General features: G+C 32.5%; 1 protein-coding gene across 1 annotated transcript in view; it reads right to left on the bottom strand.

The window, feature by feature from the left end:
• Positions 1–498: 498 nt before the first annotated feature.
• Positions 499–24,357, bottom strand: part of TMEM65 (transmembrane protein 65) — a 49,710-nt gene continuing 25,851 nt past the window's right edge. The window contains exons 2-7 of the mRNA XM_082674898.1: positions 18,641–18,685; positions 15,567–15,634; positions 11,205–11,259; positions 10,301–10,343; positions 8,323–8,428; positions 499–6,297 (exon numbers count right to left, since the gene is read on the bottom strand). Coding sequence (XP_082531024.1) covers positions 6,196–6,297; positions 8,323–8,428; positions 10,301–10,343; positions 11,205–11,259; positions 15,567–15,634; positions 18,641–18,685 — 419 coding nt within the window. The 3' untranslated portion in view covers positions 499–6,195. The remainder of the gene's footprint in view (positions 6,298–8,322; positions 8,429–10,300; positions 10,344–11,204; positions 11,260–15,566; positions 15,635–18,640; positions 18,686–24,357) is intronic.

Raw genomic sequence — 24,357 nt, 5'->3', positions numbered from 1 at the left:
GGTATGGAAGAAAGAATAGTTAAAGCTGTTAACAATTAAAGAATGAACTAAATTGAGATTTGTTCTTGTTCTCCCAAGTAGGGGTGGGGAAGAAAATGTTTGATTTATATGCTTTTAAAGTAACAGCGTGGGACATAAAATACATTCTAAAAACTGCACTTTCCGTTTCCATCAGTCTGAGGTTGAGGAAAAGAAGAGAAAATAGGGAAGAGAAAAAATACATTTGAGACATAAAGGAGACAGATACAGACACACTGCAGAATCGATACTGCAGAGCAAGAATGGTGGGGGAGGGGAGGTTGATATGCAAAAGAAAAAATCTTAATTTTAATTAAGGTGCCTAACAGCTTTCTTTGACTCAACTACCTCTGTTAAACTCCACTTATATCTTGCATCTGCATAAATATTTTATAAGTGGTAAAGCACTATATAAATGTATAGCCTTCATATTATTAGCAGATACCAAATCTTTACTGAATTTCACAGTTCTCACAGAAAATTCCTTTACAGTACAGTTTTTGAGGGTTCCCCCCATCTCCCCCTGAAAGTAGTTCCTTTGAGTTTAACTCTTCAGTCACCATTCTCACATTTTACTCATTTAAACAAAGGTTTGACTTGTAGTTGTGGAGAAATTATATAATCTATCATATGCTTACTCCATCTTTTTAAGCTTTAAAAGTCAATAAAAAATTGCTGAAATTTCTTTCATTCATAAACTTATCAATAGCATTAACCTATGTATGACATTATAAAATTTCATATAAATACCAATACAAAACACCATGTGCTTCATACGGCTGTCAGTATAAGATCAATAGATCCTGAAAGTTCGGAAGCTTCAAAATTAAAATGTTACAAGTTCCTGCTTTAATTACTACATCATTTCTAAATGTTAGAGGAGAGAAACTAATTTCAGTGTTACAACCCATATGTCAATAACATTCATTGCTTTGGTAAAAACAAGTGATCTGTTAGTAGGGTTTCATTATGAGCACACAACAAAACCCTAAATTATTTGCTGATAGGTTGGTTATCCACTGACTTTATGAATTCTAGGATAGCTTCCCCATGCTTCTGAGTCATTTCCGTTTACTACTGTAATATGCAGGGGTATTAATCTTAATATTTAAATATTAATATTTAGGCTTAATTCAGAAAACATGAATAATCAAAACAAACAAGAAAACTTCTTACATGCAATCCCACTCCTGGGCATATATTCGGAGAGAACCATAATTCGAAAAGATACATGCACCCCAATATTCATTGCAGCACTATTTACAATAGCCAGGACATGGAAACAACCAATTGTCTATCAACAGACGAATGAATAAAGAAGATGTGGTATATTTCTACAATGGAATACTACTCAGCCATAAAAAAGAATGAAATAATGCCATTTGCAGCAATATGGATGCACCTAGAGATTAGCATACTAAGTGAAGTAAGCCAGACAAATATCATATGATATGGCTTATATGTGGAATCTAAAAAAAGATACAGATGAACTTATATACAAAACAAACAGACCCACAGACGTAGAAAACAAACTTATGGTTACCAAAGTGGAAAGGAGACAGGGAGGGATAAATTAGGAGTTTGGGATTAACATAAACACACTACTATATATAAAATAGATAACCAACAAGGACCTACTGTATAGCACAGAGAACTACACTCAATATTTTATAATAAACTATAAGGGAAAAGAATCTGAAAAAAATATATAAAACTGAATCACTGTGCTGTACACCTGAAACTAACACAATGTTGTAAATCAACTATACTTCAGTAAAAAAAAAAAAAATCTTACAATGCATTCCAAACTGAAATATATTTCATATGGTGGGGATTTTCTTAACACCAACTTCCTATAATGTAGTGTGATACCTTCTCTTCCCAGATATCTGTGTTGTGTATGTTTTCACTTCTTTCAGGTCTTCCCTGACCACCCTGTATAAAAATAAGCCCCCACATATGACCACCGGTACTTTCTACCCGCCTTGTTTCATTTATCTCTGCAGAACTTATCACCACTATTTAAGTGTACATTTGCTTTCCTATATTCTCCTCCCCAACTCATGCCCTCCACAGAATAACCTTCATGAGAATACAGATGTTCTGGCTGTTCATTCAGAGCCTTGAACAGTTCCTAGTACATAATATGCAACCAAAAACACAGGAGTTTTTAAATGGACTTGGAGATTTTGAGTACAATTCCCTTAAGTTGTAAGTGAGAAAATAACTCCATAAATATAGAGGCAGGAAGGAACCTGAACAGAGAACAGACATTACGGAGTCCATGCAACTGATGTCCCAACTGCATAGTAAGTACAGAACACAGACTTCACACTTGGACAAAACCAGACTCTAGTCCGCTTATGAATAGTAACACCCTGGGCAAACTAACCTTTCCATGTCTCAGTTCATCTGATATGAAATAGGGATGATAACAGCACCAACTTAACATTGTTATTACAGTGATTAAATGTGATTATGTATGTAAAATACTACAGTGCATAGCAACAAACAAGTACTTAATAAAAGGGAGCTAACATTATATTTACCATCATCATCATCATTGACAACATCATCATCTCACTCAGGCTCCACAGATTGTTTTCTAATATTTCCCAAATAATTTATGGTAAGACTGACTATCTAGCTTCTAAGAAGCAGCAAATTAAAGAAGCAGAAAATTAAAGAGAGAGACAGCAATTGCCAGATGTGACAGCAGCAAAAAAATGGGAGGAAAATGAAAAACTATAAAAACCAGATTCCCAAGGTACTGCATTACAGCACAATAACAATGTCCATAAAGATGACACTTAGCCACTAAGAAAAAGATTACATTATATTACATTTAATACGCTCGTAAGATGGCAAGAAAATATAATTCTAAAATTAGGAAGATTTACTTCAAAATGGTTTACCTGAACTTTTGGTGTAAAAGATAAACTTTCATTACCTTCAAAATTAATCTTCTGGAAAAACAGAGTAAAGTAAATGAGGTGTTATTATATAGAAGGCTTGGATATCTCTGCTGTAAATAAATACCCAGCAGTGTAATTATCGCCAATCTCTCTATCTAAAGCTTTTTTGACATCCTATTAAAGATCAAATTATCTCAATACGGGAATCATCCTTCTCTCATAATGTGTAATGTTGTATCTCAAGTGTGGCCTTCAGGGAAACGGTAAATAGTTCCATTTTACTGTCTCAGTGTCATTGCTACAACCCTGTAACAAATCTGCATTTATTAATCCTGTTTCTTTTAAGCTACAGAATAACCAGGGTTTTCTGAGATTAAGAAGAAAATCAAATTTCAAAATCAAAACCACATTCCAAAATTTCTTAAAATGTATTTTTCTTTGTTCGATTCCTTTGTAAAAACATTGGTCACCATTTAACATACAGTGCCAACAAAATGCACCTAATTTACATGCATAAACAAGTCAATAAATCATAATACACAGACAATATGAATTTCAAATGAAGAGTACTGACACAGCTCATGTTGCATTTAACCATAGTTATAGTTGCTCCCAAAAAAGAAATAGCTAATATGAGAAATAAGAATTCCAGTTTCAATCTGAAATAAAATTCCTCGTGACAAGTAATATGAAACAATGATTATATGAAGTCACTATCTTAAAGGGAACCATTTTTCAGAAGTCACTTTGTGCAAAGCACCATACTAGTATATAAAATAAGATCTTGAAATAAATGTGTACCTTAGGTTAAGGACAAAAGGGCTCCATTTTTTTTTTTAACTAATTACCTGAATGATGCAAATTTTTATTGTGTCCATAGATTAAAATACTTTTCAATATGAAGGTTATATATTCCATATTTTGACATTTTAAATAATTCTACAGACGCTCAGCTAAAAAGATTCTGTAGGACTGGGTTATTTTCACGAGCAAAAAAAAATGAAAGCACTAATCAAAAGCCCTTTCTAAACTCACAGGCAAAGTTTCTGGATATGGGATTTAATTAATAAAAAGAAAATTTAAGCACCACAATAAAATATGTTTTTAGAGAACAGAAAGGACTGGCATTACAGTTAGGGACAAAAACACTTAAACATTTACCAAAAAGAAAAAATTTTTTTTTAAAATAATCACTCTAATCCTATCATCTGAAATAATAAAAAAAAATTTTGGTGTGTCTGTGGTATTATATGGAAGATACAAACCACAGTTCTATTTAAAACGTTAAGTTTTATAATTCTAATTTGATCAAATGAGACTGTCATAGTATTTGTACATAATAAGAATGTTATATTTTTATTTTCTATGATTTATTTTTTCCCTCAAAAATCTATGATTAAAGGATACCACTAAAATCATTTTGAAGTACACAGAAGAGAATTTATGGCAAATTGCCTTGTGAGAAAAAACAGCTCCTCTGAAAATAAAACCTCAAAGTAAATATGTGCTAATAAAACTTTAAAAATAAGGTAGCTATAAATAGAGCCATCTTTAAGTTTCCCTTCTTTTGCATCTATTTAGCAAAATAAATAATTTCAGTGGCCCAAATAGTAACTTTAATTTCTGTTTTTCTCCTCCATGATGTGTTCATCAACTCTTACAATTAAGAGTAATTTTTTAGCCTGTGTAACAGACCACATGCTAACAAACTTTAAGGTTCATAAAATTAAAATTTATGATTCACAAGTATAGATATGAATCCTATCTATGCCTAAATCAGATACACAAGACTGGACATAAGTAACTTCAATCTAAAATATGATTTAAACACCACAAAAAAAGAAAAGGGACCAAAAAAGGGAGCAAGAATTTCTCCTCATATGTCTTTTGACCACTAGGCTATATATAGCAAAAAGCAAAATATAAAATATTTATTTTTCACCTCAAAAGAAGTTATCCAGAAATAAAATCTGCTAAAGAAGATATAACAATGTCAAAATTATGAGTACTCAAACTCACTCAATTCAGATGAGAAGACATTTGTGGGGGGAAAAGCCTTCCCAAACAGTATTATTTGTATTTTATTAACCTTACAAATATCACCTCAACTTCACCACTCATACCATAAACCTTCTTGACAGTTTCCATTTTATACTAATGTGAAAAAAAATTTTTTTAGCCTCTTAATTTTCCAAGTGTCATGTCAAACCCCTTAGTTCACACATTAATTCCACAATCCCCATTAAAAATACTCTAAAATGGGCTTCCCTGGTGTCGCAGTGGTTGGGAGTCCGCCTGCCGATGAGGGGGACACGGGTTCTTGCCCGGGTCCGGGAAGATCCCACATGCTGCAGAGCGGCTGGGCCCGTGAGCCATGGCCGCTGAGCCTGTGCGTCCGGAGCCCGTGCTCCGCAACGGGAGAGGCCACAACAGTGAGAGGCCCATGTACCGCAAAAACAACAACAACAACAAAAAAACCCAAAATACTCTAAAATAATGACTTTCCCTTAGGAGTCAGAAATCACTATGTAATTATTCAAAACTGAGAAATTAAATTGGTAAAAAAAACAATTCAAAATAATACACTTGTTAACATATATGGTTTTATGTAGTAGAGAGACCACATAATTGTTCACCCTGATTAATCTCCGGCTCTTGAGACAATGAGGTCTGAAAATTAAAATGAGTGATAGGTACTTAAAATACTTAAAGTCTCTGTCCATTTTGAATAGATGTGAGAGTTTTTTTTAAATGACTGAAATTATGATTGTAAATGTTTACTGTGAAACAGTACAAAATTGATGTTGCCAAAAAGAGTAAAAAAAATCTTTAACTGATGTTAAACATCTTAAGTAATTTGGAAAAAATCTTAAGGTTGAATTGTAACTATAAGGGAACAACAACAGAAAATGCGTTCATGCATGTACACGTGGTAAGTAACAAATAGGCAAACCCCAAGTCAGCACAGCACATCAATGACTGATACTTAAATGGTATTTTGGTATATAAAGAAAGAAAAAGAAAAGGTAAAATGTTGACTGACATTGATGAAAAAGCATTTCAACAATTTACACAAAATTTTTTTTAAGAAGATGTCCCAAGAAAACCAAGCCACAATAAGTTAGTGTTTTCCATAATACATGCTGAATTAGTTGATCCCATATCTATGCACTGTTACTGTCTTAATTCCTAAATGTTGTGACAGCATATTTAATAATTGAGGTACATTAGTTTACATCTTTTTATAGGTATCCTAAGAGAGTTAATTTTTCTTTTCCAGTTTTTCATCATCTTCACCTCCTCCAAAGAAAATCAAAGGAAACATTCCTAGAATGCAGCCAATAGTCACCCCAACAGCTTTGCCCTATGGAAACAAAAGAAAAGATTTTTTGACAGTTAATTTACCCCTGTAAGAGGAATCCTTGCTTAAGTATCTGATAAAAATTAAAAATTACTATGTACTAAAAAATTCAACTGTGACTGTATTTCTTTTGATCATAGTAACTTAAATATAATAATAATGTACAAAAGGTTCTAGAACAAATAATATGTAAAGTTCAAAGCAACAAGGAAAAAAAATTTTTTTTCAAATTGCCACAGAAATAACATTAGAGGGGCTACCCTGGTGGTGCAGTGGTTAAGAATCCACCTGCCAATGCAGGGGACACGGGTTCAAGCTCTGGTCCGAGAAGATCCCACATGCTGCGGAGCAACTAAGCCCATGCGCCAACTACTGAGCCCGCATGCCACAACTACTGAAGCCAGCACACCTAGAGCCCGTGCTCCGCAACAAGAGAAGCCACTGCAATGAGAAGGCCGCGCACTGCAACAAAGAGTAGTCCCCGCTCACCGCAACTAGAGAAAACCCACGCACAGCAATGAAGACCCAATGCAGCCAAAAATAAATAAATAAATTTATTTTAAAAAATAAATTAACATTAAAGAAGTATTCAAGTAGAAAAACACTTTTTAAGAATGTCAGAGATAGGAAGAAAGGAAATATCTCACCAAGTACTCTCAATATATTTGGATTTGCTGCCCTTTGTATATATTCCTTTTCAATATTTATCCCCATGTACACCTAATTATATGTAGGTCTAATCATTATGTAAACATAGCTTTGTTTTCTGCCTTATTCCTTCCCCCCCCACAGTCACCCATGTTATAATAAACTCCTTTCCAAACTGTTTCATAAACTTAATAAAAAAACTTCTAAATTCCACTGAATTGATGGGCCTATAATCTACGTAAAGCTCTTTTTTTTTTTTTTTTTTCTCCCGGCCACAACGCGTGGCCTGTGGGACCCTTGTTCCCTGAGCAGAGATTGAACCCGGGCCCCATGCAATGGAAGCACTGAGTCCTAACCACTGTACCACCAGGGAATTCAAGCTCTCCTTACCATTAAAAATCATTGCTACTTTTTCACCATTGCAAATGACAGAACAATAAACACATCTGTGTATAGTTCTTCCTCAATGATTTATTTAAAAATCAAATAATATGAATATTTGTGCATAACCATAGGATACTGCCATGCTATCTATTCTAGACAAAACTGCAAATATCTGTATACCCACTGCAATATATTTATATGTATATGTACACACAATTTTTCTGCGATCTCACTTACATTAAAATTTTTTTTTTAATTTTTATAAATGATTTTTAAATGATGCATTCCTATGATGACTATTAAGGTTATACACTTTTGAATTAAGTTTTATGTCTTCATACAGACATTTACTGAGAATCTACAAAATACCAAACTCTATGCTAGGTACCAGGGAGACAGACAGGGTCCAAGCAGATGCAGTCTGTCTCTCTCCGCTAGGAACTCCCAGTTAGTCATCATGCTTTTCTACTTGTTAGTCAATATACTTGGAATTCTCTCATTCACCTAGCAAATGTCTCATCAATAATTTCAAAATAAGCTTAGATCTAATACTCACCAAGAAATCTCCACACCAAAAGAAATTTCTCTCCACAAAGAGTTAATTCTTTTCCTGGTGCTTCTGCTATATCAGGTGCATAATTCTATTACTGAATATGTCACACTAAATTATAATTTATTTAATATGTCTGGTTCCTTACCTACACAATCCTTAAAAAGAACTATAGTCTATTACTCATTTTATGTCCTTCAGTCTCAGCACATAACTGATACTCCTCAACAGTAACTGAATCATATAAAGAATTTTTCGAAAATCAAGTATACCTACAAAAATAGTCAATAAAAAATTACTGCTTTTCTGAACCTGCCAAGGCTTGGACAGTTTCTGTTAAAAATTGCACTCAAATCAATTTTAGCCTCAAATTTCTCAAGGGACTGAATACAGTGTCTTGCTCTGGCTACCCAAATTCACCGTCATAAGCCATATAAAGTACTCACCAAATGTGTACTAACACGTGTTTGCCACATGTCAACTTGCTTTGGTGTGAGATCAGGAATTGATAGGCCTAACCTGGAAGCCAAAGCTTCAACGTAGCCTGCAAGTCTTTAAAAATACAAGAGGACAGAATATAAGTTTTTAAAGAGAAACACAATGTCCTCACATAGGAAAAACTAATTACTACAAAGATAAGATAATTCTATACCTGTAATTGGCACTCTAGAAATGGTATAAACATTCTTTTACAACTTTCATCTTCATTGTGTATAAATATATTTGGTTTAAAATTTTTCAGACTGACATATTTAATATACAGGTAAATTAATTAACTTAATTATTCTCTACCATTACCTTAAAAAGAACAATTCAAGGTATATAAAAATTTTTACAACACTTATAATTTATACATTTATTCCAAATTCAAAGCAAAGCACTTTAACATATAAGTTAATAACTATCATCAGAAAACAAAAATTTCCAAAATTTATCAGATTGATATACTAAGAAAAACAGCCTACGATTTTCAGGGCAATTTCAAGTATTTATCAATTCTAAGTTGCCATTGCTTATTGGATACAATCTTACTTTAAGAACTGTAAGAAAGAAAAAAAATTCCCAATTAAACTATGCATACCATCAATTATAAGATAGATCCCAATGTCAGATATGTTAAGTTCTAAAAACCTGTGCAACTAAGATTGATAAAATGTGGTATTTGTTACCTAATGCTATTTTCAAAAGGCAGAGAAGTAGTTCTTAAATATAAGACTCCCAACAAATCTTTATGTCTAATAAAAAAATAATTGTTAAATGATACAATCTAAAACCAAATGGTCTTAGAGATCTATTAGATCATTTCATTCTATTAAATATAGAAAGCTATCACAGTAGCTATATAATATTATAATTATTAACCTTAATGTTGGAAACTGGGAAATAGAATGTTTAAGGGGTAATATCATTATAGGTTTATGTCAGGAATTCCAGGAATATAAAATTTTTGCTTCAGCCCAAAACAAAGAAACTGTGTTTTGAACATTAGCTTTGGCCCCAAACTCCAGTGCAGAAGTCTAATGTATAGAGTTGGGTCTATATAAAGTACCTAAAGCTGCTTTCCTCCAGATTATAGGGCTAAGTAGACCTCTACTAGACCCAGATCCAAATCTCAAAACTTACCATTCTAATGAACCAAAAAAGGAAGAAACAGAACCAAAGACTGAGCAAGAGAAAATATGTTTATCACAAAAATTAATGCCAACTTAGTCTAATTTATACTTCCCAGGCTTCCCCAAGCTCAGGAAGCAGCCCAGGCCATCTGCCGCTTAGAAGAGAGAATGTAAAAACAGAAAGAGAGAAAGCTGGCCTTTTCCAAGTAGGCATCCTCAGTTTGTTTCATCATTCCTACCACATGGAATAAAAAGAGCAAAAACTAGCCGAGTCCCTGTATGTTTTGGCCATTATTCTCTGAAAATTCCTCTCTCTAGAAAACATGCCCAGACAGTATCCTCACATTTGAGCCATATTTCTTATCTTTGGGTTTAGTGGGAGGAGGGTGGGGGTGAAATAATGATAGAGGTTCTTACTTTTAGTCCTGTCTCACCCTTGGAAATGTTTATAAAATACATATAAACACTTCAGTAAATGAAAATTCAACTTACCTTATGGTAGTTTTAGAAAAAATTTTGCACATATCACAATTGCTTGAGAAGATTATTAAACACAAATGTCAGGGTCCCATCCCCAGCAACACTAATTCTGCATGACTGGGATGTGAGCGAGACATCTATATTTGATGCACACCAAAGATTTAAACATTTAGTGCTATTGATTTAGAAACATTAAAGTTAAAAATTTAGTTATAAAACACACGTGCAAAAATAAATGTCCCTTTTTAAAATCCTTCTCAATTAAAGGAGAATGGAGAAGAGAAAGAGAGCAAGTACACACATGCCCAAATGAATAAATGAATGAACTTACCCAAGACCAGCTAAATCTGACACAAGGTTTCCCAAAGCAGCAGCTAAAAAAATGAAAAATGGACAAGTGAATTATTACATAGAAGTCAGAAAAATCAATAAAGCACTGGTCTGGAAGAGTTATCACATTTCTAAACTACAATGACAATATCCAAAGTAGTTCATTTGACAGCTCTGAATCTTGAGATCTCCAAAATAGAACACTATATTTCTGAGATTATAGTATTCTACCTCCATCAAGTAGTAGGTGTTTTCTAACGTGGCAGCCAGTTCCATTTTGGTTTCAGTATTAAAACACCTGTACAATATTTTGTAGTTTAACTTTCAGATAATATTTAAGGGAATTTGAATACTTGAAAGTTAAAGAGTAAAGCTATATGTACAGCTATGACATTCAAGAAAATCAAGGAGAGGAAATGTCTCTTTCATTAACTCATCCACTTCATGTGTTCCATAGAATAAAACAACACAGATTCATTCCCAAACGTCACCATCATGAAGAATACAGTGGTATTTGGGGGGAAAGAAGGAGACAGAACCAAATTAGATTTTCAATCTTGTATTTCCTTCCTTGACTTTTCTGCCCAACTTGAAAATAAATAATTTGATAGAGAAAAAGAGTAGGAAGGTTTTAGGGTAACACTGAATTAAGAGAAAAAAATTTTAATATAGTCAATGTAGTAGATTATTGTTACCCATTAACTAACTTAAAGTACCTAAACTTTCTCAGAAAAATATATGCTACATATACAAAATTAAAAAATAGAGGAATAGGATTACGTAGATAAACTAAGAGACATCTCAGTGAATAAACTCATTCAAATAAAGTATCCTCTTCTAAACCTAACCTACTAAAATGTTTCATAAATATACAATGGAATAATAACATTACTATTATTAAATACCTGCCATAGTTGAAATTCCCAAAATAATTCCAATAGATAACTCAATATGGGTTCCCTGAAAAATGATTACAAAGAAATTAATCTTAAAAATTAAAACTGAAGTGACTATCAAAGAATAGCAAAACATTAATAAAAAGAGGTAAAATAATCAATGTTATCACAGCAAAATTATATATATAAAATATGCATAAATATACACATATACTACAGCAATTCACTTAATTATTAAATATTGGGTTGACCAAAAAGTTCATTCAGATTTTTCCATAAGAGGTTATGGAAAAACCCAAATGAACTTTTTGGCCAACCCAATATATGCAGTCATGCAGAAATAACATCAATAGTTTATTTATTAAAATTAGGCTTTCATAAAAATAAAAAATAGCAACACACATAGCAATATAATTCATCATTAATAATCTAGAATTTATATTTTCTTACCACAGAAAGTTGTTTTAATGCTTTTGAACACAAAGACAACCAACTCACCTACATTTTAAATTCTGAATGATACAACTATACTATTGATATTTACCCTATAAAAGATTTAAAAGACAGACAAAACCAGTTTCTAGGGACCCAAAAAATCAGACTTCAAAAATTATCCTTAAAACACTTAGTTCTTTAACCATTAAGTAATGAGACTGTATGATTCATTTATAAGCAATAATAGCATTTAATACAATAGACCTACAGCAAAAATGAGGTTCCACTGTATTTCCACTGAATTTATTGAGAGTTTAAGATTTTCTATGTCTATCTCATTTCTCTAAAGAAAAGAGGGGCTCGTATTTTTCCTTCTACTTTAAAGAGAAGGAACTGAAGTGAAGAAGATTAAACCATTCTAATGGATTATTACATAGAATAAAGAAGAAATCCTACCATCTATTGTGCTAATTCATTTCTAATCCTTACACAATTCTGCCATAAGTGGACTTAACTTTCAAAAGCTCTCTTGAATACTGATGCTTGAAAATTTCTAAAACTTAAAAAAAAATCTCTATAGTACTTACGGAGAAAGAAAAAGAATGCCCTACAAATCTCAATGATATTTGTGGAGGAAAAAAAAAAAGAATGTCCTATCTGGGAATATAGAAATATTGTATTACTCAATTATTTATAAAATTGAAGAGAAGCTAAGTTTAATTTCCTCAATTTTCTTTCCCCTAGGCCTGTTGATTCCACTCCTTTAGAATATAATTCTTGTAGAGTATAGACCAAACAGCGTGATGTACAAAAGTCTCCCAGGCACTTAAAGTTACAAGGTTGTAAAGATACCCAAAGAAACAGATTTCTGAAGAAGAAAACAGGCATGAAGAAGTAGCTTTATATATGGAACCCAAAAAGTCAGGAGCATTACTACAGAAGAGAAGCACTTGACAGTTATAGTGTATAAAAAAATAAATACAGGATCTTTAACAGCAATGAATCATTAGAAATGACCCCCAAAAAATCTGTTTGCCAATACATGTATTTATAAAGCATTTAAGTGCTTAATCATTTGGTTGAATTTAAGAAACGTGAAGATCCTTCAAACAGCATGAAAAGCCTCACATAAAGTCAAGGTCGGTTTGAAGGCAATGGACTATCCACTCCCTTCCTTTTTCCCACAGTTACATCAAATTTCATGTTAACAGTTGAGGTAGAAGTTATAAATAAATCTAACACTAGTTGTCTTAAAGTTATACTTGGTTCATCACCTTAATATGATTAATCTATGCTAGAATTTTAATCAACTCTATCCTAATTAAATTGTAAGAAAAATAATCCCCCCAAAACCCACTAAAATATGTTATAAAAAGCAATCCCAATAATATAAAAATATAATAAAAAACTATGAAATCAAAAGCTTAGTATGAACAGCAGCCAAGAATAAAGGTCAAACCTACAATGAGAAGTTATATAGGAATTTGTTTACATGACTACAACTAGGTAGCAGTTAAGAGAGTATACCTAACAGAAAAAACATCAAATGGCATGATAGAAAAGAAGAATAAAATATCTTCTTGACTCACTATCTTCAGTCATAGCTATCCTACAATGTTTGGAGGCAATCAGTGTTTTGTTTTGTTTTTTTTAAAAAAAAAAGGTGAAAAACATTCTTAAGATAATAATGTTCACTTATTTCCCTTTTTATAGATCCTACAGTTATATTATTTATGGATTTTAGTCTTAGCAGTCTATTAAAAAGCCTCTTTGGAAAATTTAACTGTTCTTGAATTATTTTGCAATTATCACAGGATAATATTTTTGCCATACCTATTACTCTTAATCAGGTTTAAGCCAGTAGTTTAATTATTTATTTCAGTACTATATAAATAAAAAACGGGTGATACGTTCCTGAAACTGGATTTCAATGTAAACCAGAAAAACAAATATTACTGAATTAGAGTCAACCATCTCAGGCCTGGAAAAACAGTCCACTCTTAGTTACACTAATAATGAGACACAGGCCTGAGTAATACAAAATAGGAACATTACAGTAATTTGACTTTAGAATGTGGTCATTCTATTTGTTTTGTCTTGTTGGTATCTGTATTTAAACACAGATATCTGTTACTTTAGATATTTATTTCAAAGAAATATAAGACCATACTGTGAAGGTCTTATTCAAGATCTAAGAAACTACCCAGTTTCCCTATTCTGATATCTCTTCAAAATCTCCCTGCACCCCCTTTATGCAAAATTTATCATCTCAACACTTCCCTGTAGCAAGGACAGTCTTTCATCATTTGAATATCTAAGGTCTGCCCAACTGAGATGAAAAAAAAAATGATTATTAAGATGGTAGAATGAGAGGTACCAGCTGTCAATAAAGAGAATCTAAAATATTGAGTGCAAAACTGAAACAGAGAAGCTTTAATTCAGATAATCTATTCAAGAACACATCAGACCTTAAACTATAGCTTCTAAATTCATCATAGTCGGGTTTTCATTACAATTAGATTTTATTTACATTAACTATTTAAATAATCTAACCAACTCAAGGTTTTAGTAATTTCAGAAAAGGTAGTGTGGTATGGTTGAACAAGTTTCTCATATTCACAGATATATAAAATAGCCAACTTGATTCTTATATACATAATAGGAAAATGTCATAATCAGTCAAAAAAACTAGCATTTTGAAATTATATTTTAGAGTCTCTTACCGGACTACTTTGCTAAAGAATTATGTATCCAATGGGTGCTTATCACCTTCAAATTATGTGCATGCTACAGTATCTTCTGTGACTGCTTAAGGAGCAAGATGCCTTCCTGATGTGTGAACCCTGTGTTTCCTCAACCAGCTGAATGTCTAGACTTTCTGGGTATCTGATCCCACCTTATCAATCTGAACATAAGGTGAGACTACATACCAAAGAAAACCATTCTTGAATGAACCAATTTTAGATATTCTTTAAGCAAATTTTATAATGCATACAATGTAAATTATACTTTTATCCCTATTTTGAAACCAAATATTCTATTTATATCCATCTATAGTACATGTGACCTCCAAAACACCGAAACAAAAAACAAAAACAAACAACAACAACAAAAAACCCCCTGGCATCTCTCAAATATATTTCCCTCACATTCAATAATCCTAAAATCATTCCATTTCTTTTTTGAGCGGTCTCCTACAAAACACCTAGAATTTACAGAACTTTTTAAAAGTTTGAGTCACTGAAGAGAAGTGGATAGAGCACTGGGCAGTTTCAGAAGACCTGCATTTTCATCATGACTTTATAATCTGGATCCAATATTGGTATCTAGTGACAAAAAGTGTCACAGCAGAGTAAGAAAGATAAATCAGCCATCCCTGAGACTAAACAATACTAGTAAGAAACGACCTTAAATTAAAATGACTTCAGCAAAGGAGAACTTTTTAACACTACGATGGAACAAAGACTGGAGGGTTTATTATTCACAGTATTCTGAATTGAAACTTAAATCATCTTTGGGTTAAATGGATAGACTGTATATCCAAACACCCTTTAAAACATTTTTGTATGGGAAAACTGGACAAGGAACTAATTAATAACATACACATGATGAGAACTGCTGATACAATTAAAGAACATTAGAAAATTTTACATACTTTATTCTTTAGTAAGAATGTTGAAACTAGAACAGAGTAATACAGACCCAATAAATATTTGTTTATTATTGTCAATGCTTTACCAAAAGTCTTGATGATTAATAGATATGATGCCTTAAAAATTGAGCTACAGTCTAATTAACCTGAAATATAGTTAAAAATAGCCTTGTTCATTATGATATTAATTAAAACTTTATAGCTACAATATGTAAATTATTAGGAAAATTTAGACCACATTAATTTCTTTATTAACTCAAAATAGAAGGGTTGAAAGAACTTACTGCAACAATCATAATTGCATTATCCAAAAAGCCAAACCCTATGAAAGGTATCGCATTGTGGATGAATACTGAAAAACATCAAAAACAGAAAAATATGTTTTAAGATTTCTATAATTTTAAAATGACAAAAACAGACTATATGATTAAACTCTCATAAATAGATTTAAGTTTTGGAATTTGCTTTCCATTCCCCATAGACAAAAGATTCTGCTTCTCCTCTGTTTATATACTTGGTGGAAGATATACTGGGGAAAAAACAAAATAAAAAACACATAACATGTAAAATTAATTGTGTTAGGCTTTTGTATTTCCTTATTGGCAATGCACACACGTACAAATTACATACAGTTAATGACAGAACAAATAAATACACAAGTACCATGTTTTACCTGTTAAATTACTATTGACATCAATCTTTTTCTCTCTTAGACCTAACTACTGATACCATAAAATTGATCTCCATATTAGAAATAATAAAAAGTGTTCTGAATCAAATATCAGGGAAGCTATCTGCACTTATATTCATTAAACCATTTTTTAAACAAATGTTAGGAAAATGTGATGATCTCATCTGTCTTAGACATCTGTGTTCAAAGTCCTCTTTCCCCCCTCAACACATCAGTATCCCTGATAGCTTTCACCAACTAAAACAAACAATATTTGATTTAAATGAAAATGTAACTTGATCTCTTCCTACCAAAGGCACATCTCACCCTATTTATCTAGTACATAATCTGAATGACCTGAGAAAACAGAAGTGTAACTAGGAAGAACTAATACCTATTTTAAAAATATATTTAGCTTCATTTTTTTTCCTATTTACATCTTCAGCACATTGCAGAATGCCTAGTGCACAGTAGATGCTCAATAAACATTAGTTAAATAAGTTGAGGACAACTAATTTGGAAAGGAAGAGAATTCCAGATTAAGAGAATTGAAGGAAGACTGTGAAACAGATTAAAAGCTGGGGATAGTTAAGACTTTATTCTAGTTATTCTATAAATTTGCCAAGGTATAGTCAACATCCATTCAACTGAGGACTTCTTAAAAATAAACATCAAGGCTCTGAGTTTTATACCACATCCAAAAAATAGTCCCTTAAACCAATTCGTTATATATGTGTTCAGTGCCTTTAGATCTTTTTCCTTTTCATGCAGTTAAGTCCACAAAAAGTATAATTAAAATATAATCCAGAAGTTATGAAAATTTGATACCACTTTACACCAATCAGGGAAGGCTAATAAGCAGTAAAACAAGAAACATTTCTACCCACAAGCACTGTCGAAGACTAAGATCAAGGGGGAAAATAGTATATATCCTAGGTCATTTCAGAGTTCTTCTCGTTATCATATAAGAATGTCCCAGGTAAAAAGCAGCATCTTTTAAATTATAAAGCATATTGTTTTGTTTTTTTTAAGCATATTGTTTTAAAAGCTATGAAAGATGATAAAAATCAAGTGGCACATTAATGAAATGGGATTTTTTAATTAAAGAGTCTAGACTTAGTTCCTTGACTTTTTGCCTAGATCCAGCTGCTTAATGACCAGACATTCAAAATTTTATAATAATCAGCTTCTAAAACACATACAGAATTTCAAAAACATATTACAAATTTGACATGTCAAAAGAATATAATGAAATTTTTAAAATTCACCATATGAAACATTTACAGTGAAAAGAGAGCTACTTAAATGTATATCTGGAGAGAAGACTCTCCAGACATCCCAATCATCTTTGAAATGTAAATATGGCAAAGTAGCTATGAAACCTTTGGGATTACTAAACATTTTAGGGTTAATTTGATGGCATCTCTAAAACTGGCTAGTTATAAATATCTTAAAATTAGGTGTCAAGGTTATTAAACTAAGTTTAAGATTAGACTAATTGCTATCTTAGTAAAAACCTGGTCATAAAACCAAGGCATGTTGCTACACTGCTATAATAATTACCTGGAACTATAAAATATATTATGCTTTGACGTTTAGACCTAAGTAAATGTGTCCTGTAAATAAAAATTTATTTTCATTCCAAAGGAAAATTATAAGTTTCAGAAAGTCAAATAAACATGTACTGGACACTCCACAGGGCACTTGAGATACAAAGATACTTGGTTACCAGCCCTCAAGAAGTTTGGGTATGATAACACAGCCATATAAGCAGGTAATTTCAATATGACCCCCCAAATGGTAATAGCATTATACAGTGCTATGGATATTGACTGTATGAATCCAAGCTAGAAGAATAAAAAAAGATTACCTGGGAAAGAAACGTCTTAAAGAATTCTTAAACTGTTTTGATATCTCGGAAAAGTTACTTATTTCTAATACAAATTATATTCTACCTCTGAGAGTAAAAAGAACTATTAAAAAGAACTGGCTACTACATTTTAATTACATAAGTTTGCTCTCCAGCATGTAATGATATCCTACCAATTTCTTCAGTTTCCTTTGGGAAATATTATTCTCTAACTCAGTAGTTGTTAGCAAATCACATCTAATATTTAGCTTTAACTTACAACCTATTCAAATTCACCACACCGCTAAATAATTCTCTTCTTCCATTGTCTTTATAGTAAGATCCCAAACTATTTTACATTACTTTGGTGTTAGCCCTTGAATATTTATTCCAATCGTAATAAAGAAAGCACACCAGCAGCATTGTAAAGCTCTTCTTCCTCGTGGTTTAAAATGAACTTTACTTTCCTCCTTATTACAAAGAACAAATCAGAGTATTTTCTCCACCAAAGAAAATAGCCTAGAAATTCTAGTTCTGAAATTACCCAACTTAAATCCAAACTAAACATACCCTTCTTCTTGGGAATTAAGAAAACCTCTACTATAATTCTATCTCTAGATGGTAACAATATTTAAACAATAATAGATATGGTTAACAATCTTAGAAATTCCATAATACTGTAATATGTCTTAAACCAAGTTTACAAACTTTTTGCTTCAGCATAATAAATAGGATAATCCACTCTATCTGGAATGATTTCTGTACTATTAATGAGTAACACAGTTATTTCAAGTCCAAAAGACAGATGCACAAATATTTAACAATTATAGAACCATTACCATATCTCAGCTGTCCTGGGGTGGGTGGTAGAGCTTCCAATTTTTCTGAAGGGGAAAGAAAGGGTGTGGTCAAGAATTAGTTACTATAGCATGATTTCTTTTTTATTACAATGAAGAAAATACCAGCAGAATTACAAAGTGAGAGAATAGCAGAGTTTTTCATAAATTATCTTTAGGTTAATGGACCAAAGTTATCCATACAGGAAATATTACTTGGTATAGATTAAATTACAAAGCTAGAAAACAAAACTGAGCTTTAGTTACAGGCCTACCATGGACCCTATAGCCCTGAGTAAATCATTTGCTTTTTGGTTTTTTGTAAGTCCTTGTATCTATATAATGAGGCTGTTCACGCAAACTACAGTGGAAAAAAAAATAACTTCAGAAATATAGCTACCCTTCTTTAAAATGGCAACCCTAAATGACTTAAGAAATATATACCCAAACAAACACTGATAATACTCAAGTAGACCTAGATGTCCTTTAAAAATAGGAAAATAATATTTTAAAGCAATGTATTACACCAGTAACTTCACCAGATTGTGTTATGTTCCTTAATTAATATCCCTAGATAATATACTGAATATTTTGAGTTTTGAAACCTATACTACTGGATAATTAGAATATTCTACACAATAAAATGACCCAAAAGAGTAGAGAGAGTATCATTCAACAAATAGCAATATTACTTATAATATATGTCATAATAAACACAGAAAGTTTTCCCAAGTATATACATCAAAGTAAGTAACTTCAAGCGCCATCATTAAACCTAAAAATTAACAATTGTTACAAAGAATCTACCTACCTAATCTCATAACAATAAACAACTCACCATTTATAAGTAAGAGTAAGCTATGGTAAAATGGCAGAGAATTCCACCTTCTTTATCCTCACTCAATCCAACAGAAGTAACTGATAACCTACACAGAAGAACCCAAACCATGGATCGCTCTGCTCTAAAGATTTAGTACAAACAACCGAAGTGACCAAGGAAATTCATTACAAACTGGATATATATTTTCTAAAATATTTATTTATAATCTATGACAACATAAGAACTGAAGAATTTAGTTTTTAAAAAGGAAAAAGCAAATAAATCTCTATTAATAAGCTATATAAAAAGGAGTATGATTCATATTTGTAAATGTTATTTTACTAAAAAAGCATATAGTATCATAAAGGCTTTACAATAAGAAATACGCTAAAACCTAGAGTTTAGGCAATTACTGAATTATTCAGAAAGTTCTAAGAATGCAAGTTTAAGTTTTTCCTTTTTTAGAACGGTTAAGAAATGAAGATATCCTAAAACTTTGTAGAATTTTACATCTGCTTAGAATATACTTTCCATTCTTTGACTAGCACTGTTACTTCAAAATCTACTTTGAAAGCATGCAAATAGTTTTCCAAATTTTTAACAAGAAATATAAGATACCACTGTACTTCCACAGAGTTTTCTGGTGAAGCAAACATGCAAAAGTGGTTACCTACCAGAACTATTTCCTAGTTGCATTACTCTCATCATCACTCAGTTCTGACACTGTGAGGAGAAGTCCTTGTCAGTTGACTGGAACATCCTGAAATACCTAAAAATTCAACAAGCAGGACCTTCCCAATATAATGAGAATATACAGAGTCCTTGCTTTTACTTCTTCAAATTCCTTACATATTGAGCAAAATATTTAAAATATTTTACAACTCCTAAGACAAAAGGATAAGGGCTAGGCAAATGTATAACGTGTAGCGGTAAAGAGGAAAAAAAAATCAAATAATGTAACCAATATTCCTAATCTGTCTTTCCAAGTACCCATAAGGATTAAAAAATTAAAGGTAATGAAAAATAATTTTTTTTAAAGATAGAGAAAAAGAAAGAAATATAAAGTAAAGGAGACAGAGCAGGGAAGAAAACCACTGGCACAGAGATTAAAGTAAAATCAAAGCACAGATTTTTGCCTCCTGCATCATAGAGAACCCAAGGAGTAATAAGAGTAAATATGAAAGGAACATTTCCTAGAAAGTGAAAGTTTTATTGGAAAGTATCTATAAAAAATTGTGAATCATAAATTGATCAGTTTGAGGATTCGACACTATAAATTATCTTCTTTACCACATTCACTGAAAGAAAATAAAATACATATCAGAAGTTAAAGGGCTTCCCTGGTGGCGAAGAGGTTAAGAATCCGCCAGCCAATGCAGGAGACACGGGTTCGAGCCCCGGTCCGGGAAGATCCCACAGGTCGTGGAGCAACAAGCCCGTGTGCCACAACTACTGAGCCTGTGCTCTAGAGCCCGCGAGCCACAACTACTGAGCCCGCGTGCCACAACTACTGAAGCCCGCGAGCCTAGAGCCCGTGCTCTGCAACGAGAGAAACCACACAATGAGAAGCTCGCGCACAGCAACGAAGAATAGCTCCTTCTCACTCCAACTAGAGACGGCTCGCGAGCAGCAACAAAGACCCAATGCAGCCAAAAATAAAACCAATAAAATAAATAAATTTTAAAAATAATTAAAAAAAAAGAAGTTAAAAACATTAGATGTATAACACACAGCAAAACTCAATCTTGGAAAGAGCCCAAGGTTTCAGCAATCTATACAAGTTTTAAAATGTCATGGCTGCCAATTTAACCTCCCTGAAAACAGTCATAATAAACCCCAAAGTTTTATTTCCCTACATATATATCTTAACCATAAAATTTTTCTTCTGACATATGGTAAACTACGTACACTTACATGGAAATGTATTCTAATCTACTGTTTTATTAAGCAGAATTTGGAGTTAGAAAAACCAGTTCTTTCAGTTACTCTATGTGTGTATGTATGTGTTACATGCATCATAATTTCTCTCTTCTTTTCTAAATATTTTAAAATAAGATGACTATTAAGATTGTACATCACCACACCATATTCTCTAACCATTTTTAGCTTAAGAAATCCTGGTTCTACTTCCAATACTGACTGAATAATCTTCTATCAGACCAAGCCTCCTGCACAGAAAAACTATAACTATAAATAAATATTTGAAAGCACTGGAAAATGACCAAAAGTAGGTTGATTCTGGAGAGGAATCAACACTTAGAAGAATGGAACTAAATGAGCTACCCATTTAACACAGCTTCTGGCCTAATCCACAACATGTAGACCAACTAAAACTCTTAATAAAAAAACTTCAGTCTTTCTGGCCTAAAGAAGTAGTGGGCAGATAAAAAGAAACAAAATTGAGTTATTTGTAGTGAGGTGGATGGACCTAGAGACTGTTACACAGAGTGAAGTAAGTCAGAGAAAAATAAGTATCGTATGCTAACACATACATATGGAATCTCAAAAAAAAAAAAAAGGTTCTGAAGAACCTAGGGGCAGGAAAGGAATAAAGACACAAACGTAGAGAATGAACTTGAGGACACGGGTAGGGGGACAGGTAAGCTGGGACGAAGTGAGAGAGTGGCATGGACTTATATATACTACCAAATGTAAAATAGATAGCTAGAGGGAAGCAGCCGCATAGCACAGGGAGATCAGCTCGGTGCTCTGTGACCACCTAGAGGGGTGGGATAGGGAGGGTGGGAGGGAGGGAGACGCAAGAGGGAGGAGATATGGGGATATATGTGTATGTATAGCTAATTCACTTTGTTATAAAGCAGAAACTAACACACCATTGTAAAGCAATTGTACTCCAATAAAGATGTTAAAAAAAAAAAAAGAAGTAGTGGGCAGGGTGCAAGGTAACCAAAGCTGCTGGAAACTGAGAGGGGAATCCTGGAAAGAATAAAGTCAGAAAGGAGGAGCCCTAAGTTCTGTATACACATTTGGTTCAAATATATGGCTGACCTGTAAACCACGCTTGTGCAGGGAAAACTCCAAAAATCTCAGTTAAAGGTAAAATAACTGAAGATGTGAGCTGCAGCCCAAGAGACAGAGTTTGCAATTTGAGCCTAACAATTAACTGCATGCTAAAACAAATAAACAAAAGTCAATATTTTTCAGAAGAATGAAACACAATCCAGAGTCTCTGCAACATAATAATAGCAATGACTAGGATACAATCCAAAATTACTTCACAAACAAACAGGAAAACCTGACCCATTTTCAGGATAAAAAACAATAGACAGAGACCAATTCAAAAGTGACTCAAATATGCATATATATGTACAACTGTATCACATTGCTGTACACCAGAAACTAACACAACATTGTAAATCAACTATACTTCAATTTTTTTTTAAAGTGACTCAAATGTTAGAAATAGCAGACAAGGAATTTAAAGTAGTAATTAAAATTATATTCGAAGATGTAAAAATAAAAATGCTCAAATAGAAATGATAAAAAAACAAACTGAAGCTCTGTAACTGAAATATTCAATACCTGAAATTTTAAAATTACCTGGATAGGCTTAAAAACATAATGAAAGTGACAGAAGAAGCAATTAATGAACATAATGATAGATCAGTAAAATTACCCAATCTGAAAAAGAGAATAAAAGGACTGAAAAACAGTAAACCAGAGTCTCAGGGACCTGTGGCTAAATATCAAAAGGTCAATATATGCATAACTGGAGTTCCAGAAGGTGAGGAGAAAGAAAAGGACCCAAAAATCTTTTAAAATAAATAATGGCTAAAACTTTCTCAAAGTTGGGGGGAAGACAAAAATTTCAAAAGATTCAGGAAGTTCAGTGAACCCTTAGTAGGATAAATATAAAGAAAACCAATGACAAAGAAAAAAATATATTGAAAGCAGTCAGGAAAAAAAATGACACATTAAGTAAAGGAAAACAATGATTTGAATATACGGAAAGAAAAAGAAAGCTGTCAGTCCAATATTGCATATCCAGAAAAATATCCTTATCCTTCACAAATGAAGGCAAACTGTACCTCAGTTTGACACTATGAAAAAACTATGAAAAAATGTGTTGCCAGCCAATCTGCAAAACAGGAAATGCAGAAGAAACTTCTTCAGACGGAAGGAAATACCAGTTGGAAAGTAAAATCTTCAGGGAAGAATGAAGAGCATCAGAAATGGTAAATACTGAATAAATATAAAAAACTACTTTTTTCCTTTTTCCTAGTAATTTAAGTAAACCTGATTGTCCAAAGCAAAAATTACAACACTGCCTTGTGGAGTTTATAACATATGTAGATGTAATACATATGACATCAAAGCATAAAGGATGAAGGAGGGTACAAATGGACCAATTTGGAAATATGGTTGCAATATTTCTACAATGTATATGAAGTGGTACAAGGCTCTAAGTGGTATTATCTCTAAGCAGTCTGAAAACAGTTACGAATGCATATTTGCAATTCCTAGAGCACCCATACATATAGATAAAATGCATTAAGGACACAGTTAGAAAGCTAAATAAATAACGTGAAGGGAATTCCAAAAAATATTAAGTCAAAAGAATGCAGGAAATGAGAACAGAAGAACAAAAAACAGAGGGACAAGCAGAAACCAAATAGTAAAATAGTAAATCTACATCCAACTATATCGGTAATTACTTTCAATGTTAATGGACTAAACAATCCAATTAAAAGGCATAGATTGTCAAAATGGATAAAAAAAGTAAGACCCAACTATATGATATCTGCAAGAATTACACTTTAATAGGGTGAAAGTAAATGAATGGTACAAAATACATTATACAAACAGTAAGCTTACAAAGGCTGGAGTGGCTATATTAATAACAGATAAAGTAGACTTACAGACAGTATTACCAGAACCA

This window comes from Grampus griseus, assembly GCF_964374135.1.
Source record: "Grampus griseus genome assembly, chromosome: 17".
Taxonomy (NCBI): Eukaryota; Metazoa; Chordata; class Mammalia; order Artiodactyla; family Delphinidae; genus Grampus; species Grampus griseus.
Note: the sequence above shows the minus strand (reverse complement) of the source record. Positions and strands in the feature narration are given on the sequence as shown.